This window comes from Melanotaenia boesemani, chromosome 22 (assembly GCF_017639745.1).
Source record: "Melanotaenia boesemani isolate fMelBoe1 chromosome 22, fMelBoe1.pri, whole genome shotgun sequence".
Classification (NCBI taxonomy): domain Eukaryota; kingdom Metazoa; phylum Chordata; class Actinopteri; order Atheriniformes; family Melanotaeniidae; genus Melanotaenia; species Melanotaenia boesemani.
The window spans coordinates 12,196,530-12,217,405 of NC_055703.1; the positions used below are offsets into that span (position 1 = coordinate 12,196,530).

Genomic DNA, 20,876 nt, shown 5'->3' on the forward strand with positions numbered 1-20,876 from the left:
TTTGCACATGTGAGACATAATGTATGTGGAATCCTACAGAATTAGACATGAACCCATGTTATTTTGTATGGTCACGTTTTACATGTTAAAACGTGACCATACAACACCACAAATATGGTAAATTTTACATGTTATTTGGTTTTGAAAGGGATTTTACTTGGTTTTAATGTTATTACCATGAAAATGTGTAAAATATGCTTCATATGTGTTCCATTTATGTTTTACATGTGTTTCACGTGTGCTAAATTACATGAGATCACTTGTAAAACAGATTTTTTAGTTGTATTGTAACGCTAACAGCTAACAGATGTTACAACAACAACAAAAAGAGACCTCTTAGACGATGCTTTCAATGGCTATGCAGTGTAGAATGCACACCTGCAAATAAGTGCAGTAATTAACCAAGTGAAGGGACTAATCAATAGAATTACCAACTGTTGTGTTTGGTTGGGGAGAAATGTTGTCCAGTCAGGCCTTCTCTGCACACAGCTGAGTAACCTTGATCATGAATTATTATACATAGGATTATCTGGTGAAAACAAGCATTAGTATTTGCATGTTGCACTTTTTAGAAGTACTGAACAAGCTGATTTTCAAGCTAAATATTGCAATTATCTACACCCATCTTCAAACATATTGTGCTGCAAGGTGACGCCCACCTTCGACTATGTGGTTTTGCAATTGCAGATATAATTAAAATAATAAATCGACAAATATAAAGCCTGGAAGTGGTAAGATAGAAAGAGAAAAAAACAGATTAAAGCCATGAATTTATCAGGAAAACTCTGGTATTATGAGATAGTTTTGTTAAATAGATTGCTTCTACATAATAGCCCAGATTCACACATTCACACACACACACACATACACATACACACATCCATATTAAGTCTATAAATATATTCAAAAGTCTACAAAAATTACGTGTCTGTAGTGTATAAAATGTGCTTTCAGCAGCTATTTTCTCCATTATAAACACACTCAAACATGGATGAATGAATTAGGGTCAATGTGGGACTCACTGCCCTGCCCAATGACACTTTGACATGTGGTTTGGCAACTAGGAATTGATTGATTGAATTACTAATTAGTCTCCGATTGGCACATTGACTGCCGTGAGTCATAGCCGCCCCTCCTGTGTGTTGCTGCATTGTGTCCTGCGGCACCACAAATCCCACCGGAATTGCCAATGAAAGAAAGCAGTAAAATCCTCAAACCTGTCCATCATGCTGTACTAAAGTCACCACCTCATCCTTGTCTTTTGTTGTTGTTTGTTTTGTTTTGGGTTTTTTTCTTTCAATCAGATCATGGTGTGAAGTTAATTTCACATTACAAAGTGAAGCAATGTCCTTCTTTAACAAAATAACAAAGTTGCAAATATACAAATTTTGTTCCAAAAATTATTTTTCAGTTTTTTGAGGTATTAGATAAATAACCATTTGGCCTGCTTAACTGTGTAAAAATCTAAATCAGTGAAGTTAAACAAACCTTTAGACATCTACAAACTTCTCACTCTGATTCCTTTCAGTTGCAAGACCTTTTAAATAGCTCTTATTCATTGTTTTTTACAAACTTATAAATAAAAATGCAGTGTTTAAAGCACATATTCTCAATAAAACCATTACAACAACTTCAAACAACTGGATTTGATCCCATTTAGAGAAAACCAGGGAAATACTTTGATTTTATCATAAGAATCAGTAATTCAACACCAGTGAAAGAGATTAATACACCGGGTTTTGTTATTTCAATCAATCAATTTTGATTTGGAATCAGTACAAGATTGCTTTGTCAGATATTAAATAGAATATTTTCCTTCTTCACCATTAGCAAAAAAAAAGAAGTCATTAGCATGCTGAACGCTGTTTTTATATGAATTTCTGTTGACTGAATCTGATTGTTGTTGCAGAAAATAATACCATGTTAGGGTCGGACTGTATTCATAGCAGCAGACCAGACTGCTTATCATAGCTGTTGTCAATCAAAGATCCGGGAAGAGAAGGGAACGAGGAAGAACAATGCCTGAGAATTGAATGTCACTCAAGCACGGCAGTCGCTTCGCTCCACGGCGCTAATCCCATATTTGCTGAATAAGTTAAACTTCTCATTTTTGTTTGTTTCAAGGTAGCACTGAAACTCCTGAATCAATTAAACAAAAGTGCACATCAGAGGCAGCAGCAAAACGGCTGTACGAAGAGTCTAGATGAAAACTAATGTCCTCTGAGACCGACTCTGGCTTCTCTGTAATTTCATTTGGTGTTGCTGTAATCTGTGTGTTGATTTGCACAAGCGCCAAACTATTTTTTTTTAGATAAAACTTGATTAGATGCAATTACTCACTGTAGTAATGCTGTGATTTCTCAGTGCAGCGCTTGCTCGCAAAATCTTTTCATCATGAATAATTTGCAGGGACTTGATGCAAAATGTTTATTTGAATTTAGCCGGCCATCATCAGCACATAAGCAGACTTAATCCCCTGGATGTGACACCTTCATCACAGCTCAATTTATCTGGAGGAAGATGACAGAGTTGTAATGGATTCTTTCACTGCAGATGAATGCATTTTCCATCACAGAGCAATGTATCCAGCACAAACCATGATTAGACCTATCAGCCACAATATTAAAACCACTGACAGTTGAGGTGAATACTATTGATTATCTCGTTACAGTGGCAGATAGAATATGTTATGCACTTTATGTGGCTGAAATGGAGTAGTGACATCATGCATAACATATGGAGTATTTCCATTACGCAGCTGTTTCCAGTGAATTAGCAAAAGGTCACTGGTGTTGGTCTTGGAGGAGAGACTGCTCCATGCGGTCTGATTCCACAAGAAAGCATCTGTAACAGAAATTTCCTCCAATCCCAAAAACCTCAGTTTGATTGAGCATCTGTGGCATGTGCTGGAAAAATAATTCTCACCTATTAAGGCGCTGACAGGGCTTGAAGGTGCTATATTTGACATATTTGGAGCCACCAGATGTGTCACTTGACCTAGGGTCCCCGGTTCCTCTGAAAGGGGCTGGATTAGTTCACATGGAGTGCATGAGGTTTTCTTTGCAGAATGTCAACCCTAGATTATCAAGTCTACATAAGGATAAAGTACATAAAACACATAAAATGCACACAGAGGTGGGTTGCATCAATAAGTTCTAATGTCATCTAAAACACTGAAGGAAAAAGATGCATTTTTAGGAATTATTTTTTGCTGATATCACAATTTGACAGACAAAATATAGAGCAGAAAATTGGTTTACACTCATAAAGGGAGTGTAATTTTGTTTTCTGGTCAGTATCCCATCATTCCCCTACTGTACATGGCAAATAGTGGTTTGCTTCTATGTTTGGAACATCCTCAGATGCCCTCAGAAATCTTATAGATCTCACAGGATCTACAGGGCAGAGTTGCCTGGCTGCACGTGTAGGACTGATGCAATGTTAGGCAGATGGTTTTAATGTTGTGACTGATAAGTGTAGCAGAAAAACCTGTCTGATATTAAGGTTCATAATAACAGGAAACACAACAGAACTCATTAGGAGTTTTAATTACTTCAAAATTTGGTGAAATCCTAGTCAGACATTAACTTGTTTTTTTGTTTTGTTTTTGTTTTTTTCCATGTTCTACATTTGTTAAATGTTAAAAAAAAAAGGGCAAAGCCATCAGCACTTTCTGCTGCATTTGTTTTATTAAAATGCAACCTCCCCTTCATGTTTGCTGGAGGACAAACTGCACTTCTGGGTGACTGACCTGTGGATGCCCTCTGCCTTTACTCTTTTAAAAGGTCTCATCCCATGATGCTAACCCTGACTTTTATTTATTTGTTAATTTATTTTATGGGGGGGTGCTTCCCTCTCTTATTGAACACCAGCTGTTTGACATTCGCCTAATTTCTCCCTTTGCTGCTTTTCAGAACTTCCAGGTGCTCATAGTGTCTCTGCCAAGTGAGCATTTGGGACTTGATTATTGTTGGAAAGAATGATGATTCAGTATTTTTTTTCGTTTTAGTTTAATGGGATCTCCTTGCCAGCATTCCACACTGAAGACATAAGGTGGCACTACACTTTTATCGGATTTTTAAACAGTCTCATTTTGTAAGTCTTGTGGTAGAAATAATACCCAATTTAAATGATAACTGATTAAATATATTTATTTATTTGGTACCAAATGTTATAGATGTAGCTGTATGCTCTGAAGGTTCTCCATTTTGGTCCAGACTAAAATATCTCAGCAACTTGGATTATCTTTAACTTTGGTGAGAAAAATAATTGTTACTCAGAGGAAAATTCCCAGTTATTCCTTTTCTTATGGACAACCATGCAGCTATACTCTGAGTCATTATAATCTTTGATAACTGGCAACACTATGTTCAAAAGCAGTGCATGAATAGCGCTTTCACACCATTTAGACATAAAAATGCTTCCAATTCTACTTTTTTATGAAAGCTGTGGGTTGCCTTTTTATACGTAGAAATCAGTCTTGAATTTCCTACCTATACACACACTAAGATCTCCAATTTGTTCCCAAAAAGAAACATATGCTTTGTTGCTCCAGCTGTATTCTTGTGGGAGACAAGCACTGTGCCTATAAAATCTGTATATGTTTGTACTTTTGCAGAAAAAGAACATTTCTTCAGTGACAAAGATATGCCTTCATGTTGTGATGCAAAAAAAAAGTAGTCTGAGCCTTGTACTAGGAACATGACAGTGAATAAAACCCTATAGAGAGGTTTTGGTGCACAGATCCATTTTAGTGTATAGTCATTTCATCAAGCACCCAGCTCGGTGGATCTTTAGAAACGCTTTTCTTCTCTTTGGGTTTCTTAATGCAAAAAGATACCTGTTAGAGGCAAAAAGCTTAGCCTTAAATTCATAGACCAGAAACATAGATTTTTATTTCATTCATCCTTTTTCTTTACATTCTTTATCACAAATATTTGCTTTGTTGGTGTTTTGGGGACCATAATAGGGCTGACACAGCCTAAATTAGAATACCATGAGAGATACAGGAAAAACATGCAAACTACACAGAAAGGTCCCAGATGACATTAAACTAAGAATCTTTATGTTTTAAGGTAAAATACCTGTCCCATTAAATAAAAAGAAGGAAGCAAATTTTAATTGAAGGATGCTAAAAGAAAGGTCAGTGTGCTAATTTGAAATAATTAAAAGTACATTAGGGAATTAAAGGTTATTAAAGATATAACGGGGTAGTCTAAATTATAAGGGGTTTTCTCTCCTTTAAAATTAAACTAATATTGATATAATTACTTAAAGAACCTCTGTGTGCATGTAAAAAATACCCAATAGCTGAAGAGAAAGAATTTCAATTGTAGAGGCAGGCTAAAATTCTTTCTCCATTTACAGCTGGTACCATAACTCGAGTTAAAATGTGTTGGTAACATTAAAAAATGAAATATAACTTTTTTAATTGAATTATTGAATAACCACTGCTTAACTAATGGTGGGTTCGGGCACCTAATTCATTGACTGGTTTAGCTTCTGGGCTCTTTGCTAAGCTATTAGGATTTATTTTTGTCAGTACCAGACAGTGAAAGTACTCACACTATTTACCTAAAGCAGTGTCAATTGTTGCAGAATAAGGTGTCGAGTCTAAATGTTAAAAAGAAAACAGTCCAAAAAAGAAATTGTGCTTATTATGTTATGACTATGACTCATGCACCATTCAGGTTTTTGTTTAGATCCCAGTCCAAAAGAGAGATGGCCAATAAAAACTCTGTTTTTATTACTTGCTGACAGGCAGGTATAAACCCAGTATAAATTTGTTATATCTTTCCAGACAACAACACTGTGACTCCCCAGCTTATTTCGTTTAATGAATTCACTTGATCACCATTAATGCATACTAATCTGCTGTTGATTCCAAATGGGAGCCATGAAATAAATTTACCAAGAAGCTGTAGATGTACTTACAAGGTTAAGATTAAAAGCATGTGCAGGAAGCACATTTACATCATTATCATTGCGAAGATTAGTTCATATCAGTTTGTTCAAGCCCCAAAGGTGAAAATGTTAGTTAATCAGTGTAAAATCAGAATAACATGTACATATTATCAGCCATGTCATTACCTCTCTGTTCCTTATACTTTAATGCAACTTCATTTACTGACTTTCTGTTGAATAACTAACCATCTTTGCTGTGTTTTCCATGGCAACAAGCATCTGCCCTACAATATGCTAAAGATAACTGTCCTCTAGCCTCATGTGGTTGTGCTGTTGTATACATAAAACCCCACAATAATGGCTGCTTAATGAGTTACACACAGATATGAGGTAAAGCTGAACAAGCTTGTCAGGCAGATCATTCCAGGTTCACGCTGAAGTGGTGATATTTCCTCTTCCACTCGTCACAATAAACAGCCTTCAGTTTTTCAGCAGTAACTAAGTAACCTTAATCCAGAGACAAAATGAGAAAATGAGCTGGTGTCTGTCTGAGAAAGCAGAAGGTTTATGAATGCAAACAGAAGCTGAAAACGGATGGGCAGAGGAAACGATACACACTCCATCTGATACCACAATCTCAAAAACAGATACAAAACAGAGACAGTGCTACATTTTCAGAAGGAAATATGCTGACGTATTACAGCAAAAGCTGAAATATTTTGTTTAAAGAGACAACCTAAATGATTAAAGGTTGGTCATTTTTTTGCTTGACATCTTATATTAATTTTAATCACTGAAAGAGAACAAGCTCAGTTAAAAGCCATGAACGCAATGAAATTTCATTGACTTTCATCTACTCATAAACTGTAGTCGAAATTATTATAAGTCAGGGTTCCTTAACTCCAGTCCTAGTTTTCAGTTATTTTCTTACACACCCAGTTCAGTTAAAGCAGATCTTCTCAACAACTTGTTCTCAGGTCCTGCACAAGCCTGTTAATGAGCCATTCATGTGAGCCAGGTGAGTGCCCAAAGCTGAAACCTGCAAGACAGTGTTGAAGAACCTGTTATAAGTCATTAATGAAAAAAATCTCTTAGCTAGGTTTCTCTGAAGCAGCAAAGCTGTTGGAAAGTTAGTAGATTCTTTAAAATTTTAGGTATTCTGCATAAAAAACAACCTCTTAACCAAAAAATAGTAATATTTGGACATTTTTAATCAGTCGTGTACATCATTTTGGGATAAATTTATCCCATTCCATCATATACACAACGTCTTAAACTCTTAGATGCTGATGGGTTTTGTTAAATGAATGTTTCTAGTTCACTCTACAACATTTCTTTCATATCAAAGTCATGACTTTCTTTAAAGGTTCTATACATTGACAGATATCTTCACATTTTCTATTAAAATGTGCTAATTGTTGTTCCATGTTCGTCTGATGGTTGATTAATAATCATTAAGGCCCCTGCAGTTCTCCAAAAACCAAACAATGCTCAAAGATGACATAAGGCATTGTTTGAATGCTGATTGGCTCAAAGTTGGCTTGAGCCACCAGAGGTTTGACAGCATCTGATTAAAGTGCCAAAAACAATGAAGAGAAAAGAGGAAAAGCACAGATAACAGCTTCACTAGAAAGTCTTACCTACATTGGTCTTTATTTTGCTCCATCTCAAAACAGATCTTTGTCCTACATGGATTCTGTGTTTTAACCATGTCCCTAGAGGTAGCTCCTGCATTGCACCCGATCCCCATGGCCCCTCCCACAGGCTGTGTTGAGGCTTGAAGAAATGGCCAGGTAGGGGAAAGTCTGGGCTTCTCTGCTTAGACTACCGGCCCCGTGATCAAACCTTAGATAAGCAATAGACTGGACGGACGGATGGATTCTGTGTTTTGCACAGCTGAACAAAGCGAACACACCAGCCCAACCATGAGCAGACCTCTATTTAGATTGATTTACATATTTTTGACACTGCCTCCATGTAGCAACAAAACTCCACAACTTGTACACCTATGCTTCTGAAGCACCAACAGAAATAACCCACAGAGGTAGATCCAGGATTTAAGATAGATCCTCATGCTTCACATAAAACATGGATTGTTGTCTCATTGACTAAAAACACCTGCCTCAGTTGTTCAATTTTACCAAATCTTGCCTTCAATCCAACTAATAATCTGCTAGACTGGCTAGACTCTGCTAGACTAGAACTTTGCAGAACTCTTGAGCAGGATAATTCAAATATAACTGCAAGTACCAAATGTAGTCAGACTTCCAACAATAAACGAGATAAGCTGCAGACATAAAAAAAAAAAAAAAATCCATGGCTAATATCAGTGCACAGCAGCTATCATATTTGGACATCCACACTTTGTCAGGGGATATAATCAGATATATTGTAAACAGGATATTATTTCTAAATACAGCAACACCAAATGGGAATACTTGAGTTTCAGGAATATTAACAGGATATTGATGTGCAGAGAAAGGTACTCGGTCACAGCTGATCAGACGTTCTGTATTGCATGGCTGGAATGACTGCACCGTGTTCAGTCGCGCTAACAAAACAGCACCCGAAAGTCATTTTCAGAGGCAATGAGCCTGCAGATGACAGAACAGGTTGCAAGTGTCTTCCCCAAACTCTTGAAAGTCTCTTAAACAACATTTTGACTTTGTAATGTAAAAGTCTCCTTCAGGTGAATACTAATAAAAATAGTTTCAGCTGGATTGGCAGCACTCAGGACAGGCTGCCTGAAGGCTGAGGCTACCTTAATCTTTCAAATTACCCTACTGCCAATGGAAGTGACAGCTGAGATTTTGTAGCCAGTAAAGGTTATCAGCATCTTTGGTCAGTGGTAATTTTTTTCAAGGCATATCTATTTTATAACATTCATTGATTTTCTCATTACAGCTGATCCCTGTGCTCATACCAGTGGCATTGTCTACTTCCAGCATGTGGCGCAGCTTTGAGTAAATTCATCCTCCACATGGCAAAACAATTTTATTTCTACTTGTTTACTTATACGAGAAAGGGTGGAGAGGGAGAAGAAAATAAGAAAAGGGTGTTAGGAAAGACACAGGAAGGAAAAACAAGAGACAAAGGAAGGGAAGCTGGAAGCTGGAAGGAAATACTGTGAGAGGAGAGAGGAGCTTTGGGAGCTGAACATTATTTAGACTAAATGAGGTCAAGACCTTGAGATATACGCTGAATCTCAAATGTAGTTTCTCACAGCTGCAGCTTTCTGTGTGTTTATGTGCATGTGTGTATGTGTTAGCACGTGTCCATGTAGTCAATAGAATACCAGCCAGGTCAATGTCATTTTCTCCTCACACTTAAAGTCTGATTTGAGCACTAAAGCTTCTTTATTCAGTGTAATAATGCCTCATACAAACACAGGTGTACCTCTACCACAGTCTGCCTAGATCCTCCTGTCTTCCCACATTTCTTCCTACCCTGTTTCTCTTTCCTCCTCTATCATCAAGGGGTAATAAGGTCACTAAAATGCCGACCTTACATCGACTGTACCTTCCTGCATCTCTGCACCAATCAGCCACCTACTATCAGTTGCCTTGGAAACAGACAGCCAATAAGAGAGCAGATCAGAAAGCAAAGGTGTTCTGCTAGTGTAGACTGCTGTATCACTGTCGAAATATCACACACACAGGTTTAATACTACCCTCCCTTGGAAACATTTGCAGCACATAAAAAGCACCAAACTCCAGTCATTCCTGTTTAGATTTTCTGTCAGGTATGTGAAAGGCATTAAACAGATGTAGGAGATCGTTAAGTAGTGAAATGTAAGGCACGTATTTAAGCCACAAGCAAGACTCAACAAAGCCCTACCTCAGAGCATTGTTGTGGATCAAAGTTGGAAATACAGAGCTATCAGTTTTAAAAAGAAATACCAAAACAACAGATGCAGTCAAAAATTCACAAACAGTTCAATACTGCTTATAAAACATAAGTATGGTTTTGACGCTTCTTTTTTTTCTACAATTTTAAGATTTGAGGATGTGCTTTTAGAATCTGCAGAGCTCAACCATGAAAATCTGGACTAACCTTGTGGTTGTCATTGAAGATACCATTCAGTGTATGTATGACTCAAGTGCTCTATTTAGGAGCAAAAAATACCACGCTGCTGCTCTGCTCCACTTACACCAACACCTGTTTCCCCTGTCTGCTCCAACTATTTGTCTATGCTTTTCCACGTTTCTCTTGTTGTGTGAATTGTACAAAAAACAATAATCTTCGTCTGGTTTTGCTTCTCTCTTTTTCTCTAGTTGGTGGGGTTTATCTACGCCTGTTATGTGGTCAAGCTCATTTCTGAAGAAGAGGATAGCTGTAAGTACAGGGGCACAGACCTGCAGTCACACATGCATGTAAACTGAATGCTTGAAAATGTTCAGATGTCCACTAATTTCTACTTTACATAATCTTATATTTAAACTGGTATTCTGAGCTGTACAAAAAATAAATCTCACAGTCAACATATGAACAGAATCCTACATAAACTGTGTAAACATTACAAGATGTGAATAAGAAAAGATTGATGAAAATGGTATATAACTAAAATGAAAAAGATTTAAAAGAGTTTAAAGTATGTGTCCAGTGGAATTCAATAAGGAGAGAACAACAGAAAAGACAATTACAAAATTTTAAATATTGTACAAGAATTGATGATAGTCTGGTTGCTGTGTTGTGCCAAACAAGTTTGCTTTGCCAGGTGGAGGCTTATGAGTATAAGGCTCCTCTTGATAATCTGATTCATTTATTTATTTATTTACTTTGAATCGTGGAATCTATGTAATCTTGCTGGACCTGACCAGAGGGCACAAAAAGAGAAGGAAGACAGCAAAAAGAAACAAAAAGGGAAAGCAGAAAGAAGAAAGAGGAGGCAAAAACACCACAGACAGAAGGCAGCGATCCACAACAAACTGTTACACTTGTACATAAACACATCAGAAAATTTCCTACGGCTTTTACAGAAAAACAGAGCTGCTAGTCATTAAGAGTTCTTAAATAATAACCAAATCAAAAAGACATATCACAAATGTATCACAACACCAACCAAATACAAACTCACAGAAAAAAAAGAAGAATTATGTCTTAGTGTATAAACCCCCTGGACAATTCAGTGACTCTGTCGGCATGTAGAGCATGAGGAATAAGGAGTGATCAGTGATGAGGAGTGGTGAGTGAGATCGTGCAAATGCGACCACACCTCTACGGTGGTCAGAGGCAGACCAGGGCAACCCAGAGACCCAGGCCCTCAGCAGCAGCCCCTCAGCACGAACCCAAGCGACCCCACCCTGACGACCACCACATCCCCACCCGGAGGGTGGCAGAGGAGAACCCAGAGTGCCCCGCGGTCTTGGGGCACAGGCCCCAGTGGGCCAAGATTGGCATCCGCCTACCCCGCCAGGGACTGGCCATTCAGGGCGGCCCGATTGAAGGGTTCCAGGGCCCCAGGAGAAAACTGCCCGGCGCGGACCAGCACATACCCCGATGCTCCAGCCACACATTCTCCTCCCCCACCCTCCACCTACCTACTCCAACCTCCACCCCATATAACCCCTCACTCACACCCTCCCCTGCGCTGTACCCATAAGCACTCACTATCACACAGTCACATCACACATAACCCTCCCATCATGCCCTATGGGTGACGACCCAGGCGAGCCAGAGAACGGCGAACCCCGAGCCCGGGATACACCAACACCCCCAGCCACCCCCCCCAGAGTTGAATTTGAAACCATATATATAGACAGTTAGTCTCTAGTTAATTATCACTTTGGAGCGGTGACATGAACAAAGGAATAGGGTAGGCTAGGATCCCCTCGAGTCTTGATGGTGGTGAATGAAAAGATATATGAAGGAGGCTGCAAACACTTGAGATGAGGCTTCTCTGGGATCAGGAAGAGGTGGAGTTTTGAGCAACAGATATCAGATGGCTCAAAAAGTATCAGTCAAGAAGATGACCGGACCAGAGTTGTGATGACATAATTATGAATGAGATGAGTTACACTGGAAGTTACATAAAGAAGAATGGAAAACCCATACTCCAGAGAATTAGCTGATGTAAAGGAACAGATCCCAATTTTTTAACATTTCTGAACATATCCCAGATATTTCCACAGATGAAAGTAATTTTATAGTAGCTATTTCCATTTTCTTCTTGTGGATATACACTGCAGTATTTTTTGTTCTTATGTTTTGTTTTATTTTGCTCAAGGTAAATGCTCCGCTGTGGCTCAGATAAATACATCTTCAGCAACATGGCCTAGACCAGCACCATCTGAATACACTATGCAGCCTAGCTTGTCCAGTTTAAACCAGCCTATAAAAGTGTGTCAGACTCACTGGTCTTTCTTTTTCTCATCTTTTCAAAAAATGGTTGGAGATTTGCTTTGCCAGTAAACAGAAACCCAGCTAATGGCTTCTACTTACAAGTCATTCCCAAGTCATTTCTTCTAATTACTGTGTTGGGGGTCTTTCTGAAAACAACTGTATTTTTTTCTTTTTTTAGATATTTGTGTTAAAATGTATTAGTCCAATCCCTTTAAATGTATTAGTTTAGTTTCAGTTTCTTCTAAAAAAAAAAAGGTCATTTTTGACTCCGTCAAAATGAACTAGATAAGACCAAAAAGAAAGCCTTTAAAGCTTACACGCTCTGATTAATGTGATAACAGCTTTGTCCATCTTTTATTTACAGTCTATAGCTATGATATCCCTGATGTGATAAGCCAAAACTCCAGCTGAAAAACTATCTGTAATATGTAGAAGTCTAAATACTTGTAATAACATCCTGATCTGTATGGAGCCAAGAAGACCAGGTCAAAAGGAAATGTAACCTGAATAATCTGGCCTATTCACTGATAAGCAAGCTGGCTCATAAGTGACTGCTAGTTTGCTATTGGTTTAGCTAGCATAGCTGTTATTGTTACTAATCAATACTTCAATAATTCCATCAGCATAACCAGCTGCTGTATCTGAGGTGATTGGGTTACCAGGCCAATGCTCAGAGGGACTGCTATCTGGTGACTGTGCACAGTGTTTCAAATTGAGAAAACTGACAACAAATTCCTTTATCTCACATTACTAAAGAGAGGGCAAAGGTAGGAAGCGCTGTTTATGTACACTGTGAAATAGAACCAGCACAAGAGTATACTCAAACTATTCAAGTGATTGTTTTTGTTTGATTTGTGAAGCTGTATATATATATATATATATATATATATATATATATATATATATATATATATATATATATATATGCTAATTCCAGTTAGCTTAAATCCACAAGTGGACACTAGTCCATTTTGTCACCTAGACGGACAACAGTGGAAGAAAGGAAATGGAAAGGAAAACATAAAAATAAGCAATATTACAACTACATAACACAGGCTGTCTGACCAGCGATGCTGCTGTGGCCTTAGTATACACTTGATAAATGGACAAACTGTTGCTTTTTTCCACTATTGTTTAACTCTAACTCTACCCCAACATCAGTCCTGTACTTAATTGTTTAGACCAAATACACTTTATTAAACCATTATTCCTTCGAAGGACATTTTCATATGATTTATCTGACATTTCTATTGCTTGAAAATACAAGAGGCAGATGTTATATTTTCCCATATATGTGAGTCTGCACAACATGATGGCTACATTTACATACTTTCTAGCTTCTGATGCAATTAGAGCTCACAGACATAAGAAAACAAGATTGTTCATGTTGTAGCGTAGACTTAGCTGGTCCCAGTATATGGCGTTACATCGCTGCCAAATACCTTGGTGAGCGTATTTATTAATTCAGCAGCGCATTTCTTAATCGAGCGAGCGCATTGCTCTGATCGCAGGAGTTTTTAATTACTCGCGGGGCCGTGAACGCAGCACAGCGAGCGTAAAACACGCCCCCCCACACTGACCAGTACGCTCTGTTCAGCGGGAAATGGAAATGAAAATCCTGGCCAATCAGATTAATCAGAAGGTTACCGCCCCCGACTGACAAATACACCCGCTGAACAGAGAGAGCGAGCAGAGTTTTCTGACGAGAGCGTACTGGTGAGTGTGGGGGGGCGTGTTTTACGCTCGCTGTGCTGCGTTCACGGCCCCGCGAGTAATTAAAAACTCCTGCGATCAGAGCAATGCGCTCGCTCGATTAAGAAATGCGCTGCTGAATTAATAAATACGCTCACCAGGATATTTGGTACGCTCATCAAGGTATTTGGCAGCGATGTAACGCCATACCAGTATTATTAGGTTTGCCAACTTTGCCAACAAGATTTTTGGCCTGAAACATGTGCTTTCAGGCTCTGTCTGATGCTACGCTGCTGCGCAAACAGATCTAAGACCAAATGAGAGGAAATTCTGTACACAGAGAAAAGGTTTGAACACTGAGCATCAACATGGAACATTAAAAAATAATCCCAAAGGCACAAACATCAGTTCTCAGCCTGAGTTAATGTTAAAGTTTGTCTTTTCACTTTTTATTAGTCTTTCTTGTGAGTTTATGAAATACCTGCTGCAGGAACCGTATGAGCATACCTGATGTGAAAGAGTACATTTTTACATGTGGCATAACTTCATCAACTGTTTATAACTATTAATTATCCATGAGACAGAAATCTAATAACTCTGTACTTATCAACACCGCAGACAAGTAAGTTGTCATAGTTACAATAACAGACACAGGACTGCCTTCCATAATGAGCAACTTCACAAACATATGTTAGGCTTCAATTATCTTCTTTGGCACTAAAAAAATGTAGTAACCCAGCAGGACCACTTACAGCTAAGTGAATAAGCACACAGTTTAATCCATGCTTTACACTTGTGTGTTTTTGGGTTTGGAAAGGTTAGAAAATAAAAACTCTGCAAATGTCAATTGTTTTTCCGTCTGCTTCAGTGTGTATAGAAATCCAAAGGTTGGAGGACCTGCTGTGCTTAGTTACAGTTGCTAAGCCCTGACTACATGCTGTTTGGAGACGTTTAATGAATACTCATTTTATGACTTTATATTTGGTAAAGTAAGCTTTGAGCAGTTTTAAGCCTGACTTGTAAAATGAATCCAGGCTGTTTTTACCCATCCATTCCTTCAGTCCTCCCTGACTTTTTCATTTTGTTTATAATAAAGCAGCGGTGTAAATGAGGGAGTCTCAGACTTTTCCAACAGAATTTAAAGTGAAACCTGTAGCCTGCACGTTTCTCACAGTCAGGCTCACTTTTTTACAGTATCATGCAGAGGTAGGGACGAGGGAAGGATTGTGGAAAAATGAAGAAGATCCTTGCTTCATTCAAGCTGTAGGACTTCCCCACATACTTTTCATGTTCAAGCACCGTCACCAAGCAACAGAATGAAGAATAGAATAGAAAGTGTTCACCAATCCATTCATACATAATCTTTATTTGGTCTTTCATCAATACATCAGTTTGGATTCTTACAAAACCAACAACCAACTGCCAATTTGTAAGTATCTTAATTAGCTGCATTAGTGAAGCACCAATTAAAAAGAACAGAAATAAGTCAAACTGAAATGTTCATTCAGCCATTGTTGTATTTTGAATGCAGCGTGCATCTTTGGGCATTAACATGAATGAGCCCATTAACCTGAGGCCATCAGTTTCTTTATTCAGTTAAAGTAGACGCAGCCGTTCTTCCGGAGGATCAATACCCGTGCATGTCTTATTCAACACTGCACTGATGCTGTTTGCTAACGCATAAATATTGATAGGTAATGAATGCAAACTGGATCAGTGGAAATGGTTTAAAGCAAAGGGAGGTGCGATTTCCCTGCTTTTTTTCTGCCCAAAGGAGATTGGGTGCTGGGATTGACTGGGGAAATTATTCTGTCTTATAAAAACTGCAGGTGATAACTGATGGACTAGTCATTTGACCAGACCGTCTCTGTGCTCATAGGGTCACAGTAAAATATTCAATTATCACATTGTTTAAGCTGACAGAACAATTCTTTGTAATGCAGCGCTTCATATCCCACTTTAATGGAATGTAATTGAGTTTCAGGGGGATTTTTTTTAATACTGCCATTTAATAAGCTTGGTGATGGCAGTAAACCTAAAATGCTACATTGCATTTTGCCTTCATGTCTAAATAATTAATGTCTAACAGTTGTTAGTATTTGGCCTTTCCCTAATTGTTGTGTTTGGCCCTTTAGCTGTCAGTGCTGCACATATCTGCTTATTTTGCACCCCAAGAGAGAGTCTGGTGAAGCTATGTCTTTGATGAGAAAGAGCTGGAGGAATACATTGTGTATTAATGCAAGTTTTCAGTGTGCTGTGACATGGAACAATTGCACTTAAAAAGCATGCAATTTGTTCATTAATTTTTAGGTTTTTAATAGACTATTTAAAAAAGCCATGGTTTCACATCACAGGATTTAATACCTGTTTGGAAGTGCTTGGATCTAAGCTGGAGGAAGATATTGATGTAAACTATTTCCAGTCACCAACTAGAATTTGATATTTCACCCAACACATGATGGCAGGAGGCAGTTGTCTTTGTTTTTGCTGACAGCTCTGCCAACACACGATCTTTTTTTGATCAAACTTTAACTTTGTTTGCTGCATATTTCTTGCTAGATTCATATCAGTGGCCAATTTAGTGCCTTCAGGACGTGCAAATTGCATGTCTGCAAATTATGGGAGAAGACACTCACTCTTGGGGATAAATTAAAACTCTAAACTCCATAGATTTGAGCAATAATCAACTGCATGATTGATTTTAACATTTCTTCTCTAAGGGACAAATGCTTTCAGAAGAAATTGGGAATTAATTTTGAGGTTTCAGGCCATTAATAAAGCTTAATAATATTAGAGCGTGTAACATGTATCATTTTCATGTGAGAAACAGATCATTTTCTCCAGAATAATTTGGAAATCCTTCGTAATCTCCTGAAGTCTGGACCGTGGAATGAGCTGCAGCCTAGTAGAATAAACAATAATCAGAGAGCTTTGTTGGGAAATGTGCCATGGGTGAAAAAGCTAATACTCACTAAGGACTGATGAAGATTTTGAATTGCTGAGAAAGCTAATTACTCTGATAATTATTCTGTGTGTGTGTGTGTGTGTGTGTGTGAGAGAGAGAGAGAGAGAGAGAGAGAGAGAGAGAGAGAGAGAGAATGTGTGTTCTAGTGTCTTATCTGTGTTAGAGTTTCTCAAATGTGCATATTTGTATTTAAGATACTAGCAAATAGAAATGGCACACACAAACACAGGTAACAGAAGCCATATTTAGATTATCAGTATGTGTGAATGGCAGCATATTTTTAAATTTGTGAAAAATGCAAGAGAAACTGGAATTATTTCATGGACTGATAAAAGGCCTTCATTTTTCTCTTACAGGCATCCAATTTTCTGGATTCTGGAGAGAATTAGACAATCCAAAACCTTATAAATAACATATCTGAATTTTCAAATTGGGTCTCCACAGCTTGACAGACAGCACACTGACAGGTTTAGACGTTCTATTTCCTCTAATGTTCAAAGGGTCGTGCATACCAGAAACTCTGCAGAGACTATTTGACTGCAGGATGAATCAGCAGGAAAACCTTACCATTTACACCCGGCCACTCTCTGACAAAAGGATCCACACAATGAAGGAAGACATCCAGCGCTGGCAGAGTCTCTGCATTGTCTGTCATAATGAGCTGAATGATCAGAAATGCCACCAGGAAAAACTAGAAAAGAAAAAGAAAAACTAGCTAGAAAAAGAAGATCCTCTTTCTTATTGTGTGCCACAATAAAGAAAAAATGTGAAAACTAGATAACAGATTACACTGGATTTTTACACATTTAAAACAACTTAAACAAGTTGTTTTTTTTTACCTTTTGTGATCTTTCACAACTCTGGCGAAATTCTAATTAGTCTGTTTTATTCTCAGCTAACAGCTAATTGGCTTAGCTTGGTATGAAATATAAAACAGGAAACTCCACCGCAAACAAATCCATCCATTATCACCTCTAAATGTTACTAATTATCTCTCCTGTTTGTTCAATCTGCACAAAGACCTAAATGCTTTTTCTTTGTTGTCAGTGGTTGATGCAAATAGCATCTAGCCAAGAAATAGTTACATAGATTGCATAAATTCTTTTTACTTTAAGTTTTTCAATAAACTTACTAGGGCTCCATGAAATTATCCACTGTTAAATGGAGCTAGGTGAGCTGTTAAGCTAAGCTCAATATTAGATGCCATTTACTGTATTTAGCATGCAGACTTATCAGCTCAGTGATCTATGTGTTATTTCAAAATACTTAGAAGTAGTCACTGGCACTTTGCTAATTTGTCTGAAGGAAACTGACTATATTAAAATGAGCCACTGCAATCTGTGTATTTCTACTCAGTTTACAGACTGCAGGTGAATTCTTGTGTTTCTAATAAGCTCTTGCTGTTTGGATGGAGTTTTTAACTTGGTCAGCATTACTTGCTCTGGCATATTTCAAAATTAGCTTCACAGTTTTGTGTTTTTCTTTTTCAAGTGTGTGTGTGTGTGTGTGTGTGTGTGTGTATGTGTGTGTGTGTGTGTTCATTTATTCATTGCACTAAATTGATGTTGTGCAATATTAGATAAAGAAAACAAAGTTGATGGAACATGATGCCTTTTTATGCTACAGTATTTAATTGTCCTGTAATGCAAGATGACAATAATGAGCAACAGGCCAATTTAAATTTTAATTTATTTAAATTTTTATGCAGTGGCATTAATTTTAGCACTGGTAATCAGTGCTTCTTTCGGAAATGAAAATGCCTGTTTATGGCTGATGCCAAATGCAACATATTTGGACTTATATGTCTGTTTAGTGCAGACCTGAGGAAAAAAATCAAATTTTTTAATCTCTGCAGTATAAATCCATATTGTACTGGGTGTTATGAAATCTCTCAGAAAAGATGAGAAAGTGGGCTTCTTATCAAGGCGAGGATGTACCCTTTTTTTATGAGCTCTACAACATCAAAGTAAAAGCTTCTTCTCTTCAAAAGTACAGGCTCTTTGCTTCTGTCTGAGGAGACCAACCACCTGCTGACAAATCCTCAGCTCCACAATCTGTGGAACTATCCTAGATAATTTTGAAATTAAGCACACTTCCTAGGCATAAATTTATCTCTGCACAATTTTTGGTCTTACTCCTAAAAATAGTATTAGATCAGCATCACTGGATTTTCATACAGTTGAGGTTCAGTTTTGTGCCTACAACTCTGATTAGCAGTAAGAGTAGCAATGGGGGTGGTGGTTTGTGTAAAAGATGTACAAATGAGACCTCTGTAGGTGTATGAGGCCTAAAGCATTCGTGATGGGAGTTAAAGTTTTTCTAATTAATTTTTTTTCTCTGTGTGTATGTGTGTGTGTATAGTTGATTTTATAGGAGGATTTGACTCGTATGGTTACCAGGGCCCTCAAAAGACCTCCCATCTTCAGTTACAGCCCATGTACATGTAAGTATAGGTATACTCTGTCCTTTTGTATATGTTTGTATCTCTAAATGCCGTATTTAAATGCATCAGTATGCGAGTAAAATAGCATACATTCATCAGACATGCCATTTAAAAGATCAAATAACATTGACCGTTTTGTGGCATCGTTACATTCTGCTGGGAAATCTTTGCTGCTGGCTTTCATGCGTAATTTACTTTGATGCATACCACCCACATTAGGATTGTTGCAGACCATGCACACCCCCCGTGGTAACAGCACTCCTTCACAGCAGCGTCCCTCAGCAAAACAATGTGCCTCACCACACTGCTTAGCAATGGCGTGATGAACACCAAAGGAAAAAACAAGCCAGAGGAATTGACCTGACCTCCAAACACCCCAGATTTCATTTGAGTCTGTGCTGGATGTGCTGGATCAAGATTAATTCATGAAGGGCCCGCCCTGAAAGCCCAGAGGATCCAAAAACACCCACTGCTAAAGTCCCAATCGCATGCCCACATGGCAACCCAAAGAAGTTGCCATGTTTTCATGTCCCTATGCATCAGAGGTGTTTGGGAACACAACATTAGGCAGGTTGTTTAACCCCTTACGATGCATGACTATTAATCAACAACATTGCAGCCATGTGTGCAAGCCCCTCCATCATGAATGCCCACAATATACACATCAAATGAAAGCTCAAAGTCTCGTCTTTCCGATGATATAAACCATTTTGACACACAACAACCACAGCACTAACACTAAAGCCTTTTTTACAGAAAAGCAGAAAGTTCAAATGTTGACTTTTCTTACCTTTGAGGGCTCTCTATAGGTCAAACATCAATATTTCCCATCAAGATTGGTCTCATTCTGTCCGTACAGGTTAGGCGAGGACAAAAAGATATTTTTTTCTGTGTGTTCTAAAGTGTATAACTTTTTATCAGTAATACTTACAGTGATTCTGATTGCTGTGGGTGAAACTAGAGAGTGTTACCTTTACAAAGAGCCCAAGCCTGTATTTGCAATCCAGAGGGTTCAATAACAGCAGTAATTCTAATTTGGAGAGGTCATATTACAGGTGTTTTTGCCAAAATTGATAAGGGGTTAAATATTGTAGTTGATCGGTGTATAAATGATAATCAGTAATTCAGTGCTATTCTTTAGTGGATTCCAAAATCATCCTAACAGTAAAATACACTGAGAATTTAACATCACTATGTTCAGGGGCTAATATTTCTCTGTGAGGTATCCAACGAGGATGTTGTAAGCACACTTGACCTGGATCAGCATAAGGGCTCATCACTTACCATTACGATTTTATCACTGCTCTCAGACAGATGAAATGAAGAAGCTTAAAAAAATAAGAATAGTAATCCTTGATTATTTTTACTTATGTTGTTTTTCTTAATTACTTCTCAACTATCTCATCTATGCGGACTGGAAAGAGCCCAATCCAGGGCATTGTTGTTTTTGTGGAATGGACTCTTGTTTATTTGAAACTCAAACCATACATTCAATTTTCATCAAGTTGGCAAAAGCTGGCTATTGTTAGG

The 20,876-nt window shown here is 38.0% G+C and overlaps 1 protein-coding gene and 1 long non-coding RNA gene across 2 annotated transcripts in view; both read left to right on the forward strand.

The window, feature by feature from the left end:
• Window positions 1–20,876, forward strand: part of nkain2 (sodium/potassium transporting ATPase interacting 2) — an 89,766-nt gene that overhangs the window by 65,844 nt on the left and 3,046 nt on the right. The window contains exons 5-6 of the mRNA XM_041976616.1: window positions 10,179–10,239; window positions 19,265–19,346. Of these exons, the coding sequence (XP_041832550.1) occupies window positions 10,179–10,239; window positions 19,265–19,346 (143 nt within the window). The remainder of the gene's footprint in view (window positions 1–10,178; window positions 10,240–19,264; window positions 19,347–20,876) is intronic.
• On the forward strand, window positions 12,211–14,138 carry LOC121634126. Its single transcript, XR_006009190.1, has 3 exons — window positions 12,211–12,223; window positions 13,758–13,759; window positions 13,968–14,138. It is a non-coding gene; the product is annotated as an uncharacterized LOC121634126 (long non-coding RNA).